Source organism: Salmo salar, chromosome ssa28, assembly GCF_905237065.1.
Source record: "Salmo salar chromosome ssa28, Ssal_v3.1, whole genome shotgun sequence".
Taxonomy (NCBI): Eukaryota; Metazoa; Chordata; class Actinopteri; order Salmoniformes; family Salmonidae; genus Salmo; species Salmo salar.
The window spans coordinates 22,193,650-22,210,904 of record NC_059469.1 but is presented as its reverse complement, the minus strand read 5'-3'; the positions used below and the strand labels follow the sequence as shown (position 1 = coordinate 22,210,904).

General features: G+C 46.4%; 1 protein-coding gene across 1 annotated transcript in view; it reads right to left on the bottom strand.

Annotated features, from left to right (window-relative positions):
* Nucleotides 1–2,016: 2,016 nt before the first annotated feature.
* The window catches only part of LOC106589721 (protein kinase C epsilon type), a 157,445-nt gene continuing 142,206 nt past the window's right edge, over nucleotides 2,017–17,255 (bottom strand). Inside the window, exons 12-15 of the mRNA XM_045709986.1 lie at nucleotides 10,023–10,161; nucleotides 8,243–8,431; nucleotides 6,975–7,121; nucleotides 2,017–5,624 (exon numbers count right to left, since the gene is read on the bottom strand). Of these exons, the coding sequence (XP_045565942.1) occupies nucleotides 5,475–5,624; nucleotides 6,975–7,121; nucleotides 8,243–8,431; nucleotides 10,023–10,161 (625 nt within the window). The 3' untranslated portion in view covers nucleotides 2,017–5,474. The remainder of the gene's footprint in view (nucleotides 5,625–6,974; nucleotides 7,122–8,242; nucleotides 8,432–10,022; nucleotides 10,162–17,255) is intronic.

Here is a 17,255-nt window from a genome sequence, read left to right as displayed (position 1 = left end):
GAATTTGTAATTTAAATAAATATTTTCTTTTCCCAGTTAGGGGATATGATTATAATAGTATGATTATGGGATAGTATAATTATGATCAAAATATAACTTAAAATGCACTCTTCTCCTCTCCATTGTGAGGGGGAGAAGAGGCTGTCAACATGTTCAATGTGTTCGACACACATCAACTGTACTGTAAATAGCATTGTAGTGACCTTCACTACATGACCAAAAGTATGTGGACACCTGCTCGTTGAACATCTCATTCCAAAATCATTGGCATTAATATGGAGTTGGTCCCCCCTTTGCTGCTGTAACAGCCCCACTCTTCTAGGAAGGCTTTCCACTAGATGTTGGAACATTGCTGCAGAGACTCCATTCGGCCACAAGGGCATTAGTGAGGTCGGGCACTGATGTTGGGCGATTAGGTCTGGCTCAAAGTCGGCGTTCCAATTCATCCCAATGGTGTTCGATGGGGTTGAAGTCAGGGCTCTGAGCAGGCCAGTCAAGTTCTTCCACACTGATCTCGACCATTTCTGTATGGACCTCACTTTGTGCATGGGGGCATTGTCATGCTGAAACAGGAATGTTGGAAGCACAGAATCCTCTATAATGTGATTGTATGCTGTAGCGTTGATTTCCCTTCACTGGAACTAAGGGGCCTAACCCAAACCATGAAAAACAGCCCCAGGCAATGATTCCTCTTCCACTAAACTTTACAGTTGTCACTATGTATTGAGGCAGGTAGTGTTCTCCTGGCATCCGCCAACCCAGATTCGTCCGTCAGACTGCCAGATGGTGAAGCGTGATTCATCACTCCAAAGAACATGTTTCCACTGCTGCAGAGTCCAATGGCAGCAAACTTTACATCACTCCAGCCGACGCTTGGCATTGCGCATGGTGATCTTAGGATTGTGTGTGGCTGCTCGGCCATGGAAACCCATTTCAGGAAGCTCCCGACGAACAGTTCTTGTGCTGAAGTTGCTTCCAGAGGCAGTTTGTAACTTGGTAGTCAGTGTTGCAACTGAGGACAGACAATTTTTACGTGCTACGAGCTTCAGCACTCAGCGATCCCGTTCTATGAGCTTGTGTGGCCTACCACTTTGTGGCTGAGCCGTTGTTGCTCCTAGATGTTTCCACTTCACAATAAGAGCACTTACAGTTGACAGGGGCAGCTCTAACAGGGCAGAAAGTTGATGAACTGACTTGTTGGAAAGGTGGCATCCTATGACAGTGCCACGTTGAAAGTCACTGAGCTCTTCAGTAGGGCCATTCTACTGCCAATGTTTGTGTATGGAGATTGAATGGCTGGGTGCTCGATTTTATACACCTTTCAGCAACAGGTGTAGCTGAAATAGCCAAATCCACTAATTTGAAGGGGTGTCCAAAGACTTTTGTATGTATAGTGTATATCTGTACCCTAATAGGGTGATTATGAATAATGTAGCTATGGTGATTATGGATGAATTATCACCTGTGAGACATCGATCAGAGATAGAGCCCTAATCGAGTAGCTGAACTGTGTTTGACTTTAACAGTTGCTGTACATTGTCATTGATAACAATAACAGCAATGTCAAAGTTATGGCCCAGTAGTCTAACACTGGTGTTTATAGTCCATAATGTGTGATAATAGGTATCTTCTGTTGTTTTTTCCCTCTAGATATTGTCTAGATATTTTATCAGTTTCCATGACACTAGCAGGGAATGCAATGTTTGCTTTGAAAGGGAAGAATACCCAAATGTGGAACATCAGTCAATGATTAATGGCACATCGTGGTACCATTTTAGCAGTGCATATCTCAGAGTACATTCCAACAGTTGTTAGTTATGGACACTGGACAGTACTCTATATGCATTCAACCCTGGCAATGTAAACAGTGTTGCATAGAGAGCTTTTTTTAAACCTTTATTTTACCAGGGAGTCCCATTGGAACCAAGGTCTCTTTTGCAAGGGAGCCCTGCATACATACAGTAAATATTGATTAACACTGAACAGAAATTAGCCCTAAAACAAGCAAACCCACTATTTGTTTTGACATCATCATATTTAATAGGTTCCAAAAACAAACAATACACATTCACATCCTTTAGAATACAGTACATTTGGCACACAGCAAAATGCTTACAATGACATAACACTAATAAATGGCAAAGGAATTCAAAATAAAACATCAGTCAGGTGACAAATTGTACATATAAAGCTTCACAATACAGAAACCCAAAATTAAATCCGGTTTCCCAGACCCAGAATACGCCTTGTCCTGGTTTAAAAAGCAATTTCAATAGATATTCTTTATTGAACATGCTTTTTAGCCCAGAAGTAGTCGTAATTTGGGTCCGGGAAACCGACCCTAAATGTATAGAGGTACATACAGTAATATAATGCATATGTCTGTATGTTTTATTCTACTGTATGTAAAAAAAAAATACATAATACTCAGCCAGACATATTTTTACACACAATTTAAGAGGTACTTCTCCAGCCATGTACAGTATATTATACTTATTGAGCGTTACTGCTTCAATGACTTTACAACAGACCAAATGGGTTTCCTATGTGTTGTTTTTTTCTTCTTCCTATTACAAACAGTTTAAAAAGTCAAATTAAAAGAAGGAGGATGGAAAATTGGAGTTAGCATTTGGCATGGAGGATTTTGGATCTCTAGGGCCACCGTCCTTATGGGTCGGAGTAGGACAGGGATCCGCCATCTTACAAAACACAAACACAAACATAAGAGGCCTAACATCAAGAAGCACAGACAAAACACAGAGACTGTAAACCAAAGAGACAGGTAAATGAAATTAAAGGACATGATACAGACAGAGAGACAAGAGGGTAGATGTGAGCTATACGAGGGGAGACAAGTACGGTAACGGTTAAATCCTAAAAAACTGTAAAATGTCCTCTTCACCTTCAGATGCTTTAACACGGTTCTCATTTTGCTATGCACTAACTGGGTAACAGAGGGGGATCATGTGATTAATTGACACCCGTGCCTACGTCTTTTCAGGATCTAGTATGAGAGGCATGTTTAAAGCCATTAAAATACTGCTTGATCAGTATTGCTTTGACAGTTGATGCTATGATACTGTCCACTATTACTGTTACTACCACTGTTGCTACAGTTACTCCTGCTCCCATACCATAACTGCTACTGCTAGTGGAGCTAGCACTGTTATACATGCTACTAATAATACTACATCTACACTACTTAAACTACTACTACTAAAACTACTACTACAATAACAAATGCTACGGATACTTCTACAGTATTGCTACTTTCACTACCACAGTGCCACCCCTGCCTCTTCAATTGCAAATAGTCCTACTATTATGACTCCAAATTTCAAATGTTACTTTAAAGTTTCTACTCCAAAATGGTTATTTTTGTGGTCTACTGATAGAATTTGACAGTAGATTGGACTTTACCTTGATTCTGTGTAGGCCTACAATAAACCATATATTAGCCAGAGAGTTATTAGGCATAAGTGCATTAAGAAGGTCAATGGTTTCCATAAGATCCAATAGCTTTGCTACCTTTGGTTACATTGATGTTTTAAAGGGATATGCTATAGGAAATGTTGACCTTTTCAAAGAGAGTTAAGGAGAGAGGGCAGGGAAAGGGGTGGTGAGGTGGTTTGATGGAGCATTCTGAAGGAAGCACATAGACATGGCTATCAACTGAGTTGAGGACAGGCAAATGAAAACAGCCATGCATATACTGTAAGAACCAAACAGACCGCAATAGCAAAGAGTCAGCGGAGGGAAGAACAGTGAAGACACCCGGCAAGAAAGAAAAGGAAAGCAAAAACAGACAGAAACAGACAGAATATTGCACATGGACATTGTAACTTTTTCATATTCTAATAATACACAATAATATCATATGCATGACCATGCAAAGGATGATACCTCTATTTCTCCAAGAAGTCCACAGGCTTCTATATACAAGGTGGTCTGTACAGAGGGAAAGACACGGCTATCTGGTGATGCCTTCACCCACATGATTGTGAGTCTTGTTGCATAGCAGGGAAATCCAGGATTTCAAACTCTGAGCAACAAGACAATCCAGTAAAATCACGACAAATCAAACATAATGAAATAAAACACACAATGAAATAAAACTGACCCAATGAAATGTAAAAGCTTCAAAAGGGCCATTCTCATGAACCCACTGCCTAAATCGCACACGCAAAACCCAGACTCGCACAAACTAACATACGTGCAGTATACTAACTGACACACACACGTGCACGCAAACAGACGCGATACATTCAGTTGTATCCCCACGATCACTCATGCATGCAAGCACATTCTTCCACATTGAAACCCATGGCATTCATTTGGAGCATATGAATCTAGACTACCATAACACTGTGGGCATATCTACAACACATAACTGGTTCGCAGTTACACACAAAAGGCATTTGATGTACTATACATGGACTCATTCTAATTCTGCCGTCGTTTTGATCTTGAGGAAACTTTGAAAAAGTATCAATAGTTACAGGCTTCTCTTTTTTATTGATACGGTGAACCAATCGGTTTTTAGCTTTTTTAAATACAATCATTGGTTCTAAGGATTTGGTTTTTCGCATTCAAACACGACAGAGGAGGAGATTCTAGTACATCGAAAGACTTAAAGGACAGCTTGAGAAATTACAGATTAATATAATAATATCATTGTTTCAGTGTCATATACTCACTGAGGAACTAGGATATTTGATGAACCAGTTGAAAGTATGACCTATCGTACGAAGACCATGTGGAACAAGACCCCTGCCCAAAGCACACATAACCCCTGACCTTTTAATCCTTATATACACATAAAGTTGACACCGTCACACAAACATTCCCTGTTCATTTCATAGTCCACTGGAAAGGGCCTTGTGACATAATCTGGGGCAGGACTGTGAGGAGCTTTCATCACTGTTATCAGCCCGGGCCAAGGGCCAGGCTATATTCAGTCTCAGGAGGCCAATCCATTGGCCACCCACCACCACAATGAGTTCTTTTTTTTTTTTACCGCTCTGATTGGATCAGGAGTGATCTGGACCAGCCAATAGGAACTTGATAATAAAGCAGATGGGCTTCCTATATGACCTACTGTTGAATTACATTGGTTTTTAACATAGAAAACATGCACTGATGGAGAGACAGAAAAATATACTGGTACAGCGCTGTAGATGATCAGGTTTAAGTTTTGGAGTTGTTACTAATCAGAGGCCCTAATGGCCGGAGTGTTGTATGAGTGTGTGAATGTAATAATTTACTCTGTGTGTATTGTACAGTATATTTCTGGATGTCTGTATGTGAGAATATATGTATGTATGTGTGTTCGTGAATGCGAGTGTGTATGTCAGTGTTTCTGCATATAGATGTATGTGTGTCTATACATGCATGTGTGTGTGTTGGTGTGTGTGCATAAACACAAGGATGAGGCGGACAGCATCTCTGTGTGTGTGTGTGTGTGTGTGCAGGCCTTAGGACAGAGTCTCCTCCCCTCCAAAGTAGGAGAAACCCTTGAACTCGTCTTGGTTGATCTGCTTAATAATGGCGTCTTCTACAGGGGTGAGGACAGGCTCCTCGCGAGTGAAGTCCTGGTCAAAGTTGTTCACGTCCCTTTTGGTTTTCTGTACAGGAGCAGGAAGGAAGGGAAGCAGGAGGGTCAGATAGTAAGGAAAAACAGGATGATGACTGCCAAATTAGATCTCTGAAAACATTTATAAAGACAGTCATAGTGTTATTACTAGTGAATTAGTGTCACACGTGGATTGACTGTTGTTTGTGTTTCCTTGATAAAGTCATTATAAAACAAGGCTGATTGACATAATAGACATGGATGGAGTAATCACAGAACCTCTCTTTCATGCCCCCAGTTCTCTCATTCACGTTGTGTGATTGTTGACGTGCTCGTCGCCCCCTCTCTGTGTACATGGGAACAGGACGGACCCTTCCCATCACACCCCTTCAGGCATTTCATACCACCTCATACCCAGCCCAGCTCTCTATCTTTACACTATACACACACAGGAATACTGATGCTTGGATACAGATGTAGGATCGTAACTTAAGCCAGTTTTCTACAGCAGGAAATGTGAATTATTGTGTGGATTATAATTAATAGACCCTTTTTGTAGGGATAAAAAAAAAAAAACATCTTAAGCGGAATTCAAGTCTGAAATTTCAAAGTGGAAATTACAAACTTCAGAAGCCATTTAAAACCTAAAATACACTACAAGTAAAAAACGTCCTGCATTGCAGGAAAGTTCTGCTGCAACAAGGTGATCAAATTAAGATCCTATATGGGGTCAATTTCACACCATATGTATTGAATTGTGAACATGAAAAATTAGGTTGAGAATGTTAACATTATATTTTCGAGGACGGGTGAAATAATGGATGTTGAAATAAAAAACCAAACAATTGAAAGCAAAATGTATAGAATTGTAAACAAAAATAAGACATCAATAGCAATCATACCACGGGCATGACAAAAGATGTATTTTACTGCTCTAATTATGTTGGTAACCAGTTTATAATAGCAATAAGGCACCTCGGGAGATTGTGGTATATAGGCAATATACCACGGCAAGGGCTGTATCCAGGCACTCCGCTTTGCTTAAGAACAGCCCTTAGCCGTGGTATATTGGCCATATACCACACCCCCTTGTGCGTTATTGCTTAAGTATACACTTGAATAAGCATAATAGAGGATAAACACATACAAGTCTACAACTTATTTACATGTTGAAGGTTAGAGGTTAATAATGGTGAGGGAGGAACAGTAAGGGCCCTAAAACATACAGTACGGTATGTTCCCTAAGAGTTCAGACACACTCCATGGTGAAGTTTACCCTAGGTGCAGATCTAGAATCAGATTCCCCTCCCCCAATCCTAACCTTAAAATGCTAAACTGACCCTAGATCAGCGTTTACAGGCAACTTCACCCTACATGGTCTGAGCTATAAGTGCTAACTCACAATGCGAGGTTTGAAGGGTGGTTTGACCCTCTTCTGCTCCAGCAAAACCCAGTCGATCTCCTTGAAGAAGGGATGAACCTTGATGGCTTCCTCCAAGCCCTGGGTGATCACACAGCCCAGACGCTTGTTTGGACTCTTCGTCATGAACTACAGGACAGGGAAACAGGCAGATGAATGAAGGGGAAGGGAAATAAAGGTACTTGGCCCCCTTAGGAGCATGGCGCGAGGAAGTAAATGTTAGGAAGAGAGAAATGGAGGTGAAAGAGCAAGAGTGAGGGGTTCAGACGGTCAAGTGGTGCAAAGTGGTCTTAGTGATCTGCTCTGTGGTCATCGTTAAGAGACCAGTGGTCATTTGAAGAATCTAGTGGTCAGATATAACCATTAGGACCTCTGGGCCGGGTAATGTGACCAAAGTACCAGTGAGACTGATCACAGAGTGACACGTGCCGGTCCAAGGCAAGCAAGCCTGCTTTCCCACAAGGCTTTGCAAACAGGCAGGGGACGGCCAAAGTAAATGCATGACTTGTGATGGAAAAAAGATCACACAGGAACTTGGGACACACACACAAACTAACACACTCACAGAAATATCCTGCAACACTAAAACACAAATATAGAATTACACAATGTCCATACACAACAGCCAACAGGACACAAACGAAAAAGCACGTAAATCACATCCACACACAAGCACAGGACACTAACAAATATTACACCCCCCCCCCCACGCACACACACACACACAGAAAGCCGGCCTCGTTCTTGGAAGAGGAGGACCCCTCTGAATGCTGGGGCGGCCCACCCCTGCCTCCCCGATTGTGCGATTACACAAGCCCCGAAACCACCAGAGAACACAAACACGCTGTTCTTTTCCCACATGAAGTGCAACGTCTCCCAGGCCTCTCTCCCCAGCCCACACAGCACTGCACAGCCACTCTGGCTCTCTGAACTAACTCCACCCAGCCCTGCTCATCCTTCCTCCTCACTCTAATAATCACTGAACACCACTTTACTACCTCACCAGAGACAGGCAGAGAGAGAGAGAGAGAGAGAGAGAGAGAGAGAGAGAGAGAGAGACAGCAGGAGGAGGAAGAGGAGGAGGAGACAACAATAAGGTAAGGTGTGGGGAGGAAAGGGGGGCTGATAAAGAACAAGTGGAATAAGGAGTGGGAAAGATATGAAGAAAGAGAAGATAAAAAGGAGAGCAAAGAGGGATGGTTAGAGATACAGGCAGACTAGGACAGGGAGATATACTGTAGGTCACTGACCGCTTTCAGGATGGAGACTGCCTCCTTGCTTAGCCACACTGGGTAGAGGACATCATCGTGGAGAATGGACTCAAACAGGTCATCCTCATTGTCAGCCTCGAAGGGGGGCTGGCCCGCCATCATCTCGTACATAAGCACCCCCAGAGCCCACCAGTCCACAGAGGGGCCATATTCTAGCTCCTGTAGGATCTAAACACACAGGGGGACAGGAAACAATGTAACACCATCTCATACAAAAGCTCCTTTAGGATCTAAAAAACACAGGGGCACAGGAAACACTAACACCAGCTACACTACAGCAGGATTTATATGGTAGTAAGGGGGAACAGAATACTTGTGACACCAGCTCATTAGGGATGATATAATGAGAGAATGAGTAGAACAAATGAGTACATGAGTTTGATTGATTGATTGAGTGATTGATTGAGTAATTTAGTGATTGATTGAGTAATTTATTGATTGATTGAGTAATTTAGTGATTGATTGAGTAATTTATTGATTGATTGACTAATTTAGTGATTGATTGAGTCATTTATTGATTGATTGACTAATTTATTGATTGAGTGAGTCATTTATTGAGTGATTGAGTGAGTAATTTATTGAGTGATTGAGTGAGTAATTTCTTGAATGATTGAGTGAGTAATTTATTGAGTGATTGAGTGAGTAATTTATTGAGTGATTGAGTGAATAATTTCTTGAGTGATTGAGTGAATAATTTATTGAGTGATTGAGTGAGTAATTTCTTGAGTGATTGAGTGAGCTTTGTTTAATGAAACTGTGAGAGAGAAGCAGTGAGAGAGTAGAGGATAAAGAGTTGAGTCAATGAAAGAGTACAGCATGTGAGAGAGTAACTTATGGAATTGATGGTTGAGTACTGTCAGACTGTCCCAGATAAGTGAGTGGGTGGTTTACTGTCAGACTGTCCCAGATGAATGGGTGGTTTACTGCCAGACTGTCCCAGATTAATGGGTGGTTTACTGTCAGACAATCCCAGATGAATGGGTGGTTTACTGCTAGACTGTCCCAGATGAATGGGTGGTTTACTGCCAGACTGTCCCAGATGAATGGGTGGTTTACTGCCAGACTGTCCCAGATGAATGGGTGGTTTACTGCCAGACTGTCCCAGATTAATGGGTGGTTTACTGTCAGACTGTCCCAGATGAATGGGTGGTTTACTGCCAGACTGTCCCAGATGAATGGGTGGTTTACTGCCAGACTGTCCCATATGAATGGGTGGTTTACTGCCAGACTGTCCCAGATGAATGGGTGGTTTACTGTCAGACTGTCCCAGATGAATGGGTGGTTTACTGTCAGACTGTCCCAGATGAATGGGTGGTTTACTGCCAGACTGTCCCATATGAATGGGTGGTTTACTGTCAGACTGTCCCAGATGAATGGGTGGTTTACTGTCAGACTGTCCCAGATTAATGGGTGGTTTACTGTCAGACTGTAGAGGGTAGAGGGTAGTGGGTAGAGGGTAGTGGGTAGAGGTTAGAGTGTAGAGTGTAGAGAATGAATGGTAGTTAGTAGAGGGTAGTGGGTAGAGGATGAAGGGTAGTGGATGGAGGGTAGTGGGTAGAGGATGAAGGGTAATGGGTAGAGAATGAAGGGTAGAGGGTGGAGGGTAGTGGGTAGAAGATGAAGGGTAGTGGGTAGAGGGTAGTGGGTAGAGGATGAAGGCTAGAGGGTAGTGGGTAGAAGATGAAGGGTAGAGGGTGGAGGGTAGAGGATGAAGGCTAGTGGGTAGAGTGTAGTGGGTAGAGGGAGGGTTGAGGTTTACCTCAGGAGCGATGTAGTCAGGGGTCCCGCAGAAAGTGGTGGTGGTGACTCCGTTGAGGATCCCCTCCTTACACATGCCAAAGTCAGCCAGCTTACAGTGGCCATGTGCGTCCAGCAGGATGTTATCCAATTTCAGATCTCTGGAGAGACAGAGACAAAATGAGGTCTGAGAGGTCAGAGTGAAGCAGTTAGAGGTCAGAGATAGAATAGTATTAATCTGTCTGAGAGACAAAAGAGACAAAAATTCATAAAAGGTCACTGTGTCATCACATTTATTGGAGATGTATAGATCTGCCACTCTGCTACGAATTAGGGGAGGGGTGGTAGGGTTAGGCGAAAATAATACATTTTTAAAAACTCTGCCATCACTGCTGAAAAAAATACTAGGGGAAACACTGCAATGCCAAATATACTCTCAGTGTTCTTACTCAGCAAAAAGACACTATGCCAAATATACTCTCAGTGTTCCTACTCAGTGAACAGACACAATGCCAAATATACTCTCAGTGTTCCTACTCAGTGAACAGACACAATGCCAAATATACTCTCAGTGTTCCTACTCAGTGAACAGACACAATGCCAAATATACTCTCAGTGTTCTTACCAGGCAAAAAGACACAATATCAAATATACTCTCACTGTTCCTACTCAGTGAACAGACACAATGCCAAATATACTCTCAGCGTTCTTAATCAGCAAAAAGACACAATGCCAAATATACTCTCAGTGTTCTTACTCAGCAAAAAGACACAATGCCAAATATACTCTCACTGTTCCAGCTCAGTGAACAGACACAATGCCAAATATACTCTCAGCGTTCTTACTCAGCAAAAAGACACAATGCCAAATATACTCTCACTGTTCCTACTCAGTGAACAGACACAATGCCAAATATACTCTGTGTTCTTACTCAGCAAAAAGACACAATGCCAAATATACTCTCGGTGTTCTAACTCAGCAAAAAGACACAATGCCAAATATACTCTCAGTGTTCCTACTCAGCGAACAGACACAATGCCAAATACACTCTCAGTGTTCTTACTCAGCAAAAAGACACAATGCCAAATATACTCTCAGCGTTCTTACTCAGCAAAAAGACACAATGCCAAATATACTCTCTGTCACGATTCCCACCGACGGTGGCGCCCCCTCCTGCTCGGGTGGCGCTCGGCGGTCGTCGTCACCGGCCTATTAGCTACCACTGATTCCCTTTTTTGGTTTTCCCTTTTTTTGGTTTTGTGCACCTGTGTTAAGTTTGGGTAATTAGCGGGGCTATTTAATTTAGCTGGTCCGCTTCCGTGTTGTGCGGGATTATTTCGTTACTGACGGCTCATGTTCGTGTCGGCGCTGTTTTACGCCGTGTGTGTTTTCTCCCCTGTGTTTGGGAATATTTGTTTTGTGTGTGAGTGTACATTAAATACGCCACTACCCTGTGCTCACTGCTTCCTGTGCCTCATTCCTTCACCACGACTACCAAGCCATTACAGAATCTCGCACCACGAAAAGGCATGGAATCAGCAGGAGCAGCGGCCACCCCTCTTCCCTCGATGGAGGAACGCGTACTCCACCACACTACGGTCCTCCACCGCATCGGATCCGCGATGGACCAGATGATGGAGAGGATGGACCGATGGGAGAGAAGTGGTCTCCTCTCTCCACCTCCGGCTCCTCCGATGCAGCCACCTCCTCCTCCGACTACGTCTGGCTCTGGCGCGCTTCGTTTGGCGCTCCCGAGGGAGTATGATGGGGCGGCGGCTGGGTGCCAGGGATTTCTGCTCCAGCTCGAGCTGTACCTGGCCACTGTCAGACCTGCTCCCTCGGGAGAGGAGAGCGTGAGTGCCCTCGTTTCCTGCCTGACGGGCCGAGCTCTGGAGTGGGCTAATGCGGTCTGGAATGGCCCAGACTCGGCGAGGGACCACTATCCAGAGTTCACCCGCCGCTTTCGGGCCGTGTTCGACCACCCTCCGGAAGGAAGAGTGGCGGGTGAACGGCTGTTCCACCTCAGGCAGGAGACGAGGAGCGCTCAGGACTTCGCGTTGGAGTTCAGGACCTTGGCTGCTGGGGCGGGGTGGAACGACAGGGCCCTCATAGACCACTACAGATGCAGTCTCCGGGCGGACGTCCGCAGGGAGCTGTCCTGTCGAGACACCGCTCTATCCCTGGACGAGCTCATCGACATGTCCATTCGTCTGGACAATCTGCTGGCTTCCCGCGGGCGTTCGGAGAGGGTCCTGCCCGTTCCACCTCCGTGCACACCCGCCCCTACCCCTATGGAGGTAGGGGGGGCCGTGCCAAGGGGCACCAGAGGAGTTGGCTCCTCCTGCACCAGCTGTGGTCGGAGAGGACACACGGCCGACCGGTGCTGGAGGAGCCAGTCTGGGAGTCTAGAGGGCAGGCAGAACACTTCTCGGTCACCCCAGATGAGTCAGCACCAGATTCACCCAGAACCCCCTGTTGGTCACGTGTTTTTACCTGTTTTGTTTACTAAATTTTTTCCCTCTTCCCAGCATAGGGCGCTAGTCGATTCAGGCGCAGCTGGGAATTTTATGGACCGTGGACTTGCCATTAAGCTGGGCATTCCGCGGGTGCCGATAGATTCCCCTTTCCCCGTGCACTCCCTAGATAGCCGACCATTAGAGTCAGGGCTAGTCAGGGAGTCTACGGTGCCACTGGACATGGTAACGCAGGGAATCATATGGAACGCATTCGTTTTTTCCTTATTGATTCGCCTGCGTTTCCGGTGGTGCTGGGGGTCCCCTGGCTGGCTGGTCACAATCCCCGTATTTCGTGGAAACAGGGGGTTCTCCAGGGGTGGTCAGAGGAGTGTTCAGGGAGGTGTCTAGGAGTTTCCATAGGTGCCACGTCGGTGGAGAGTCCAGACCAGGTGTCCACCGTGCGCATTCCCCCTGAATACGCCGATTTGGCGATCGCCTTCTGTAAAAAGAGGGCGACTAAATTACCACCTCATCGACAGGGGGATTGTGCGAAAGATCTCCAGGTTAACCTGTTAGGGCTAGGGGGCAGTATTGACACGGCTGGATAAAAAACGTACCCGATTTAATCTGGTTACTACTCCTGCCCAGTAACTAGAATATGCATTTAATTATTGGCTTTGGATAGAAAACACCCTAAAGTTTCTAAAACTGTTTGAATGGTGTCTGTGAGTATAACAGAACTCATATGGCAGGCAAAAACCTGAGAAGATTTCATGCAGGAAGTGGCCTGTCTGACAAGGTGTCGTTCTTCTTGTCTCTGTTTATTGAAGAGTGAGGATCTTAGCTGTACCGTGACACTTCCTACGGCTGCCATAGGCTCTCAGAAGGCGGCAAAATGCTGAATCGTGGCTTTGCAGGCTCTGGCTGAAACAAAGTAGCGCGTTTGGGTAGTGGCTGGTTACAGTACTGTGAGACTCAGGCTCGTGCCCGCGTCGACCGAAAGCTTTGTTTTATTTCCTCTGTTTAGCTAAATGGAGATTCCCGGTCGGAATATTATCGCTTTTTTACGAGAAAAATGGCATAAAAATGGATTTTAAACAGCGGTTGACATGCTTCGAAGTACGGTAATGGAATATTTAGATTTTTTTTGTCACGAATTGCGCCATGCGCACGACCCTGATTTACCATTTCGGATAGTTTCTGGAACGCACAAACAAAACGCCGCTATTCGGATATAACGATGGATTATTTTGGACCAAACCAACATTTGTTATTGAAGTAGCAGTCCTGGGAGTGCATTCTGACGAAGACAACAAAAGGCAATCAAACTTTTGTAATAGTAAATCTGATATTGGTGAGTGCTAAACTTGCCGGGTGTCTAAATAGCTAGCCCGTGATGGCTGGGCTATGTACTTAGAATATTGAAAAATGTGCTTTCACCAAAAAGCTATTTTAAAATCGGACATATCGAGTGCATAGAGGAGTTCTGTATCAATAATTCTTAAAATAATTGTTATGCTTTTTGTGAACATTTATCGTGAGTAATTTAGTAAATTGTTAGTAAATTCCCCGGAAGTTTGCGGGGAGTATGCTAGTTCTGAATGTCACATGCCAATGTAAAAAGCTGGTTTTTGATATAAATATGAACTTGATTGAACAAAACATGCATGTATTGTATAACATAATGTCCTAGGGTTGTCATCTGATGAAGATCATCAAAGGTTAGTGCTGCATTTAGCTGTCTTCTGGGTTTTTGTGACATTATATGCTAGCTTGAAAAATGGGTGTCTGATTATTTCTGGCTTGGTACTCTGCTGACATAATCTAATGTTTTGCTTTCGTTGTAAAGCCTTTTTGAAATCGGACAGTGTGGTTAGATTAACGAGAGTCTTGTCTTTAAATAGCTGTAAAATAGTAATATGTTTGAGAAATTGAAGTAATAGCATTTCTAAGGTATTTGAAAATCGCGCCACTGGATTAGACTGGCTGTTGCGTAGGTGGGACGAATTCTTCCCGCCTGCCCTAGAGAGGTTAACGCTGCGCTTCCCAAGAGTCACGTGTACCCCTTGTCACAGGAGGAGACGGCGGCTATGGAGACATATGCCACGGAATCCCTGGGACAGGGGTACATTCGGCCCTCCATCTCACCCGCCTCCTCGAGTTTCTTTTTTGTGAAGAAAAAGGAGGGAGATCTACGTCCGTGCATTGATTACAGAGGTCTAAACGCTATCACGGTGTGGTTTAGTTACCCACTACCTCTCATCGCTACGGCGGTGGAATCATTTCACGGAGCAAAGTTCTTCACAAAACTGGATCTCAGGAGCGCGTATAACCTGGTGCGTATCAAGAAGGGAGACGAGTGGAAAACCGCCTTTAGTACCACATCGGGCCATTATGAGTACCTCGTCATGCCGTATGGGTTGAAAAATACTCCAGCCATCTTTCAATCCTTTGTTGACGAGATTCTCAGGGACCTGCACGGGCAGGGCGTGATTGTCTATATCGATGACATTCTGATATATTCCGCCACCCGCTCCACGCATGTGTCCCTGGTGCGCAAGGTGCTTGGTAGACTGCTGGAGCATGACCTATACGTTAAGGCTGAGAAATGTGTGTTTTCCAAACGAGCCGTTTCCTTTCTGGGTTATCGCATTTCCACCACGGGGGTGGTGATGGAGTGTGACTGCGTTAAGGCCGTGCGTAATTGGCCGACTCCAACCACGGTGAAGGAAGTGCTTTGCCAATTACTACCGGAGGTTAATCCGGGGTTTTGGCCAGGTAGCGGATCCCATTACCTCACTGCTGAAGGGGGGGCCGGTGCGTTTGCGATGGTCGACGGAGGCGGACGGAGCCTTCAAGAAGTTGAAGACGCTGTTCACCGACGCACCCGTGTTGGCGCACCCGGACCCGTCTCTAGCATTCATAGTGGAGGTGGACGCATCCGAGGCTGGGGTGGGTGCCGTGCTATCACAGCGCTCGGGTACGCCATCGAAACTCCACCCCTGCGCTTTCTTTTCGAAGAAGCTCAGTTCGGCGGAGCGTAACTATGATGTGGGGGACAGGGAGTTGCTAGCGGTGGTAAAAGCCTTGAGGGTGTGGCGGCACTGGCTTGAGGGGGCTAAGCACCCCTTTTTCATCTGGACCGACCACCGAAACCTGGAGTACATCCGGGCAGCGAGGAGACTGAATCCACGTCAGGCAAGGTGGGCCATGTTCTTCGCCCGGTTTAGGTTTACTATCTCCTATAGACCGGGTTCCCTGAACACTAGAGCCGACGCGCTGTCCCGTCTCTATGAAACGGAGGACCGGCCCATCGATCCAACTCCCATCATTCCAGCGTCTAGGCTGGTGGCACCGGTGGTATGGGAGGTGGACGCAGACATCGAGCGGGCATTAGTGTTGGAACCTGCGCCTGCGCAGGTTCCCGTGGGTCGCATGTATGTGTCGCTCGGTGTTCGTGATCGATTGATTCGATGGGCGCACACGCTACCTACTGCGGGTCATCCTGGTGTGGCGAGGACAGTGCGGAGTCTCAGGGGGAAGTACTGGTGGCCCACCTTGGCTAAGGACGTGAGGTCCTATGTCTCTTCCTGTTCGGTGTGCGCTCAGAGTAAGGCTCCTAGGCATCTACCGAGAGGGAAGTTACAGCCCCACCGCGTTCCACAACGGCCATGGTCGCACCTGTCTATAGATTTCTTGACAGATCTTCCCCCCTCTCTGGGGAACACTGCGATTCTGGTGGTTGTGGATCGGTTCTCTAAGTCCTGCCGTCTCCTTCCGTTGCCCGGTCTCCCTACAGCCCTGCAGACTGCGGAGGCCCTATTTACCCACGTCTTCCGGCACTACGGGGTGCCGGAGGACATTGTCTCTGATCGAGGTTCCCAGTTCACATCCAGGGTCTGGAAAGCGTTTATGGAGCGGCTGGGGGTCTCGGTCAGTTTGACCTCCGGTTATCACCCCGAGAGCAATGGGCAGGGGGAGAGGGTGAACCAGGAAGTGGGCAGGTTTCTGAGGTCGTATTGCCAGGACCGGCCAGGGGAGTGGGCGAGGTACATTCCTTGGGCTGAGTTAGCCCAGAACTCACTTCGCCACTCCTCTACTAACATGTCACCCTTTCAGTGTGTTTTGGGTTACCAGCCGGTCCTGGCACCATGGCACCGGAGCCAGACCGAGGCTCCTGCGGTGGAGGACTGGGTACAGCACTCCAAGGAGACCTGGAGAGCCGTCCAGGACTCCCTGAAGGAGGCCAGTGGACGGCAGAAGAGGAGTGCTGACTGCCACTGCAGTGAGGCACCCGTGTTCGTACCGGGAGAGAGGGTCTGGCTCACGACCCGGAACCTGCCCCTCCGCGTGCCCTGCCGGAAGCTGGGGCCGCAGTGTGTGGGGCCCTTTAAAGTCCTGAGGAGGATAAACGAGGTGTGTTATCGGTTACAACTCCCTTCCTATTACCGTATTAACCCCTCGTTTCATGTGCTTCTCCTCAGGCCGGTGGTAGCTGGTCCCCTGCAGGAAGGTGAGGTACCGGAGGTCCCTCCACCCCCTCTGGACATCGGGGGGTCCCCGGCGTACAGAATACAGGCCATTCTGGACTCAAGACGCCGGGCGAGGGGCCTGCAGTACCTCGTGGACTGGGAGGGGTACGGCCCGGAGGAGAGGTGCTGGGTGCCGGCGGAGGACGTCTTGGACCCATCCATGTTGAAGGATTTCCATCGCCTCCGTCCGGATCGCCCTGCGCCTCGCCCTCCGGGTCGTCCTCGAGGCCGGTGTCAGCGCGCTGCGGGAGCCGCGCGTCAGGAGGG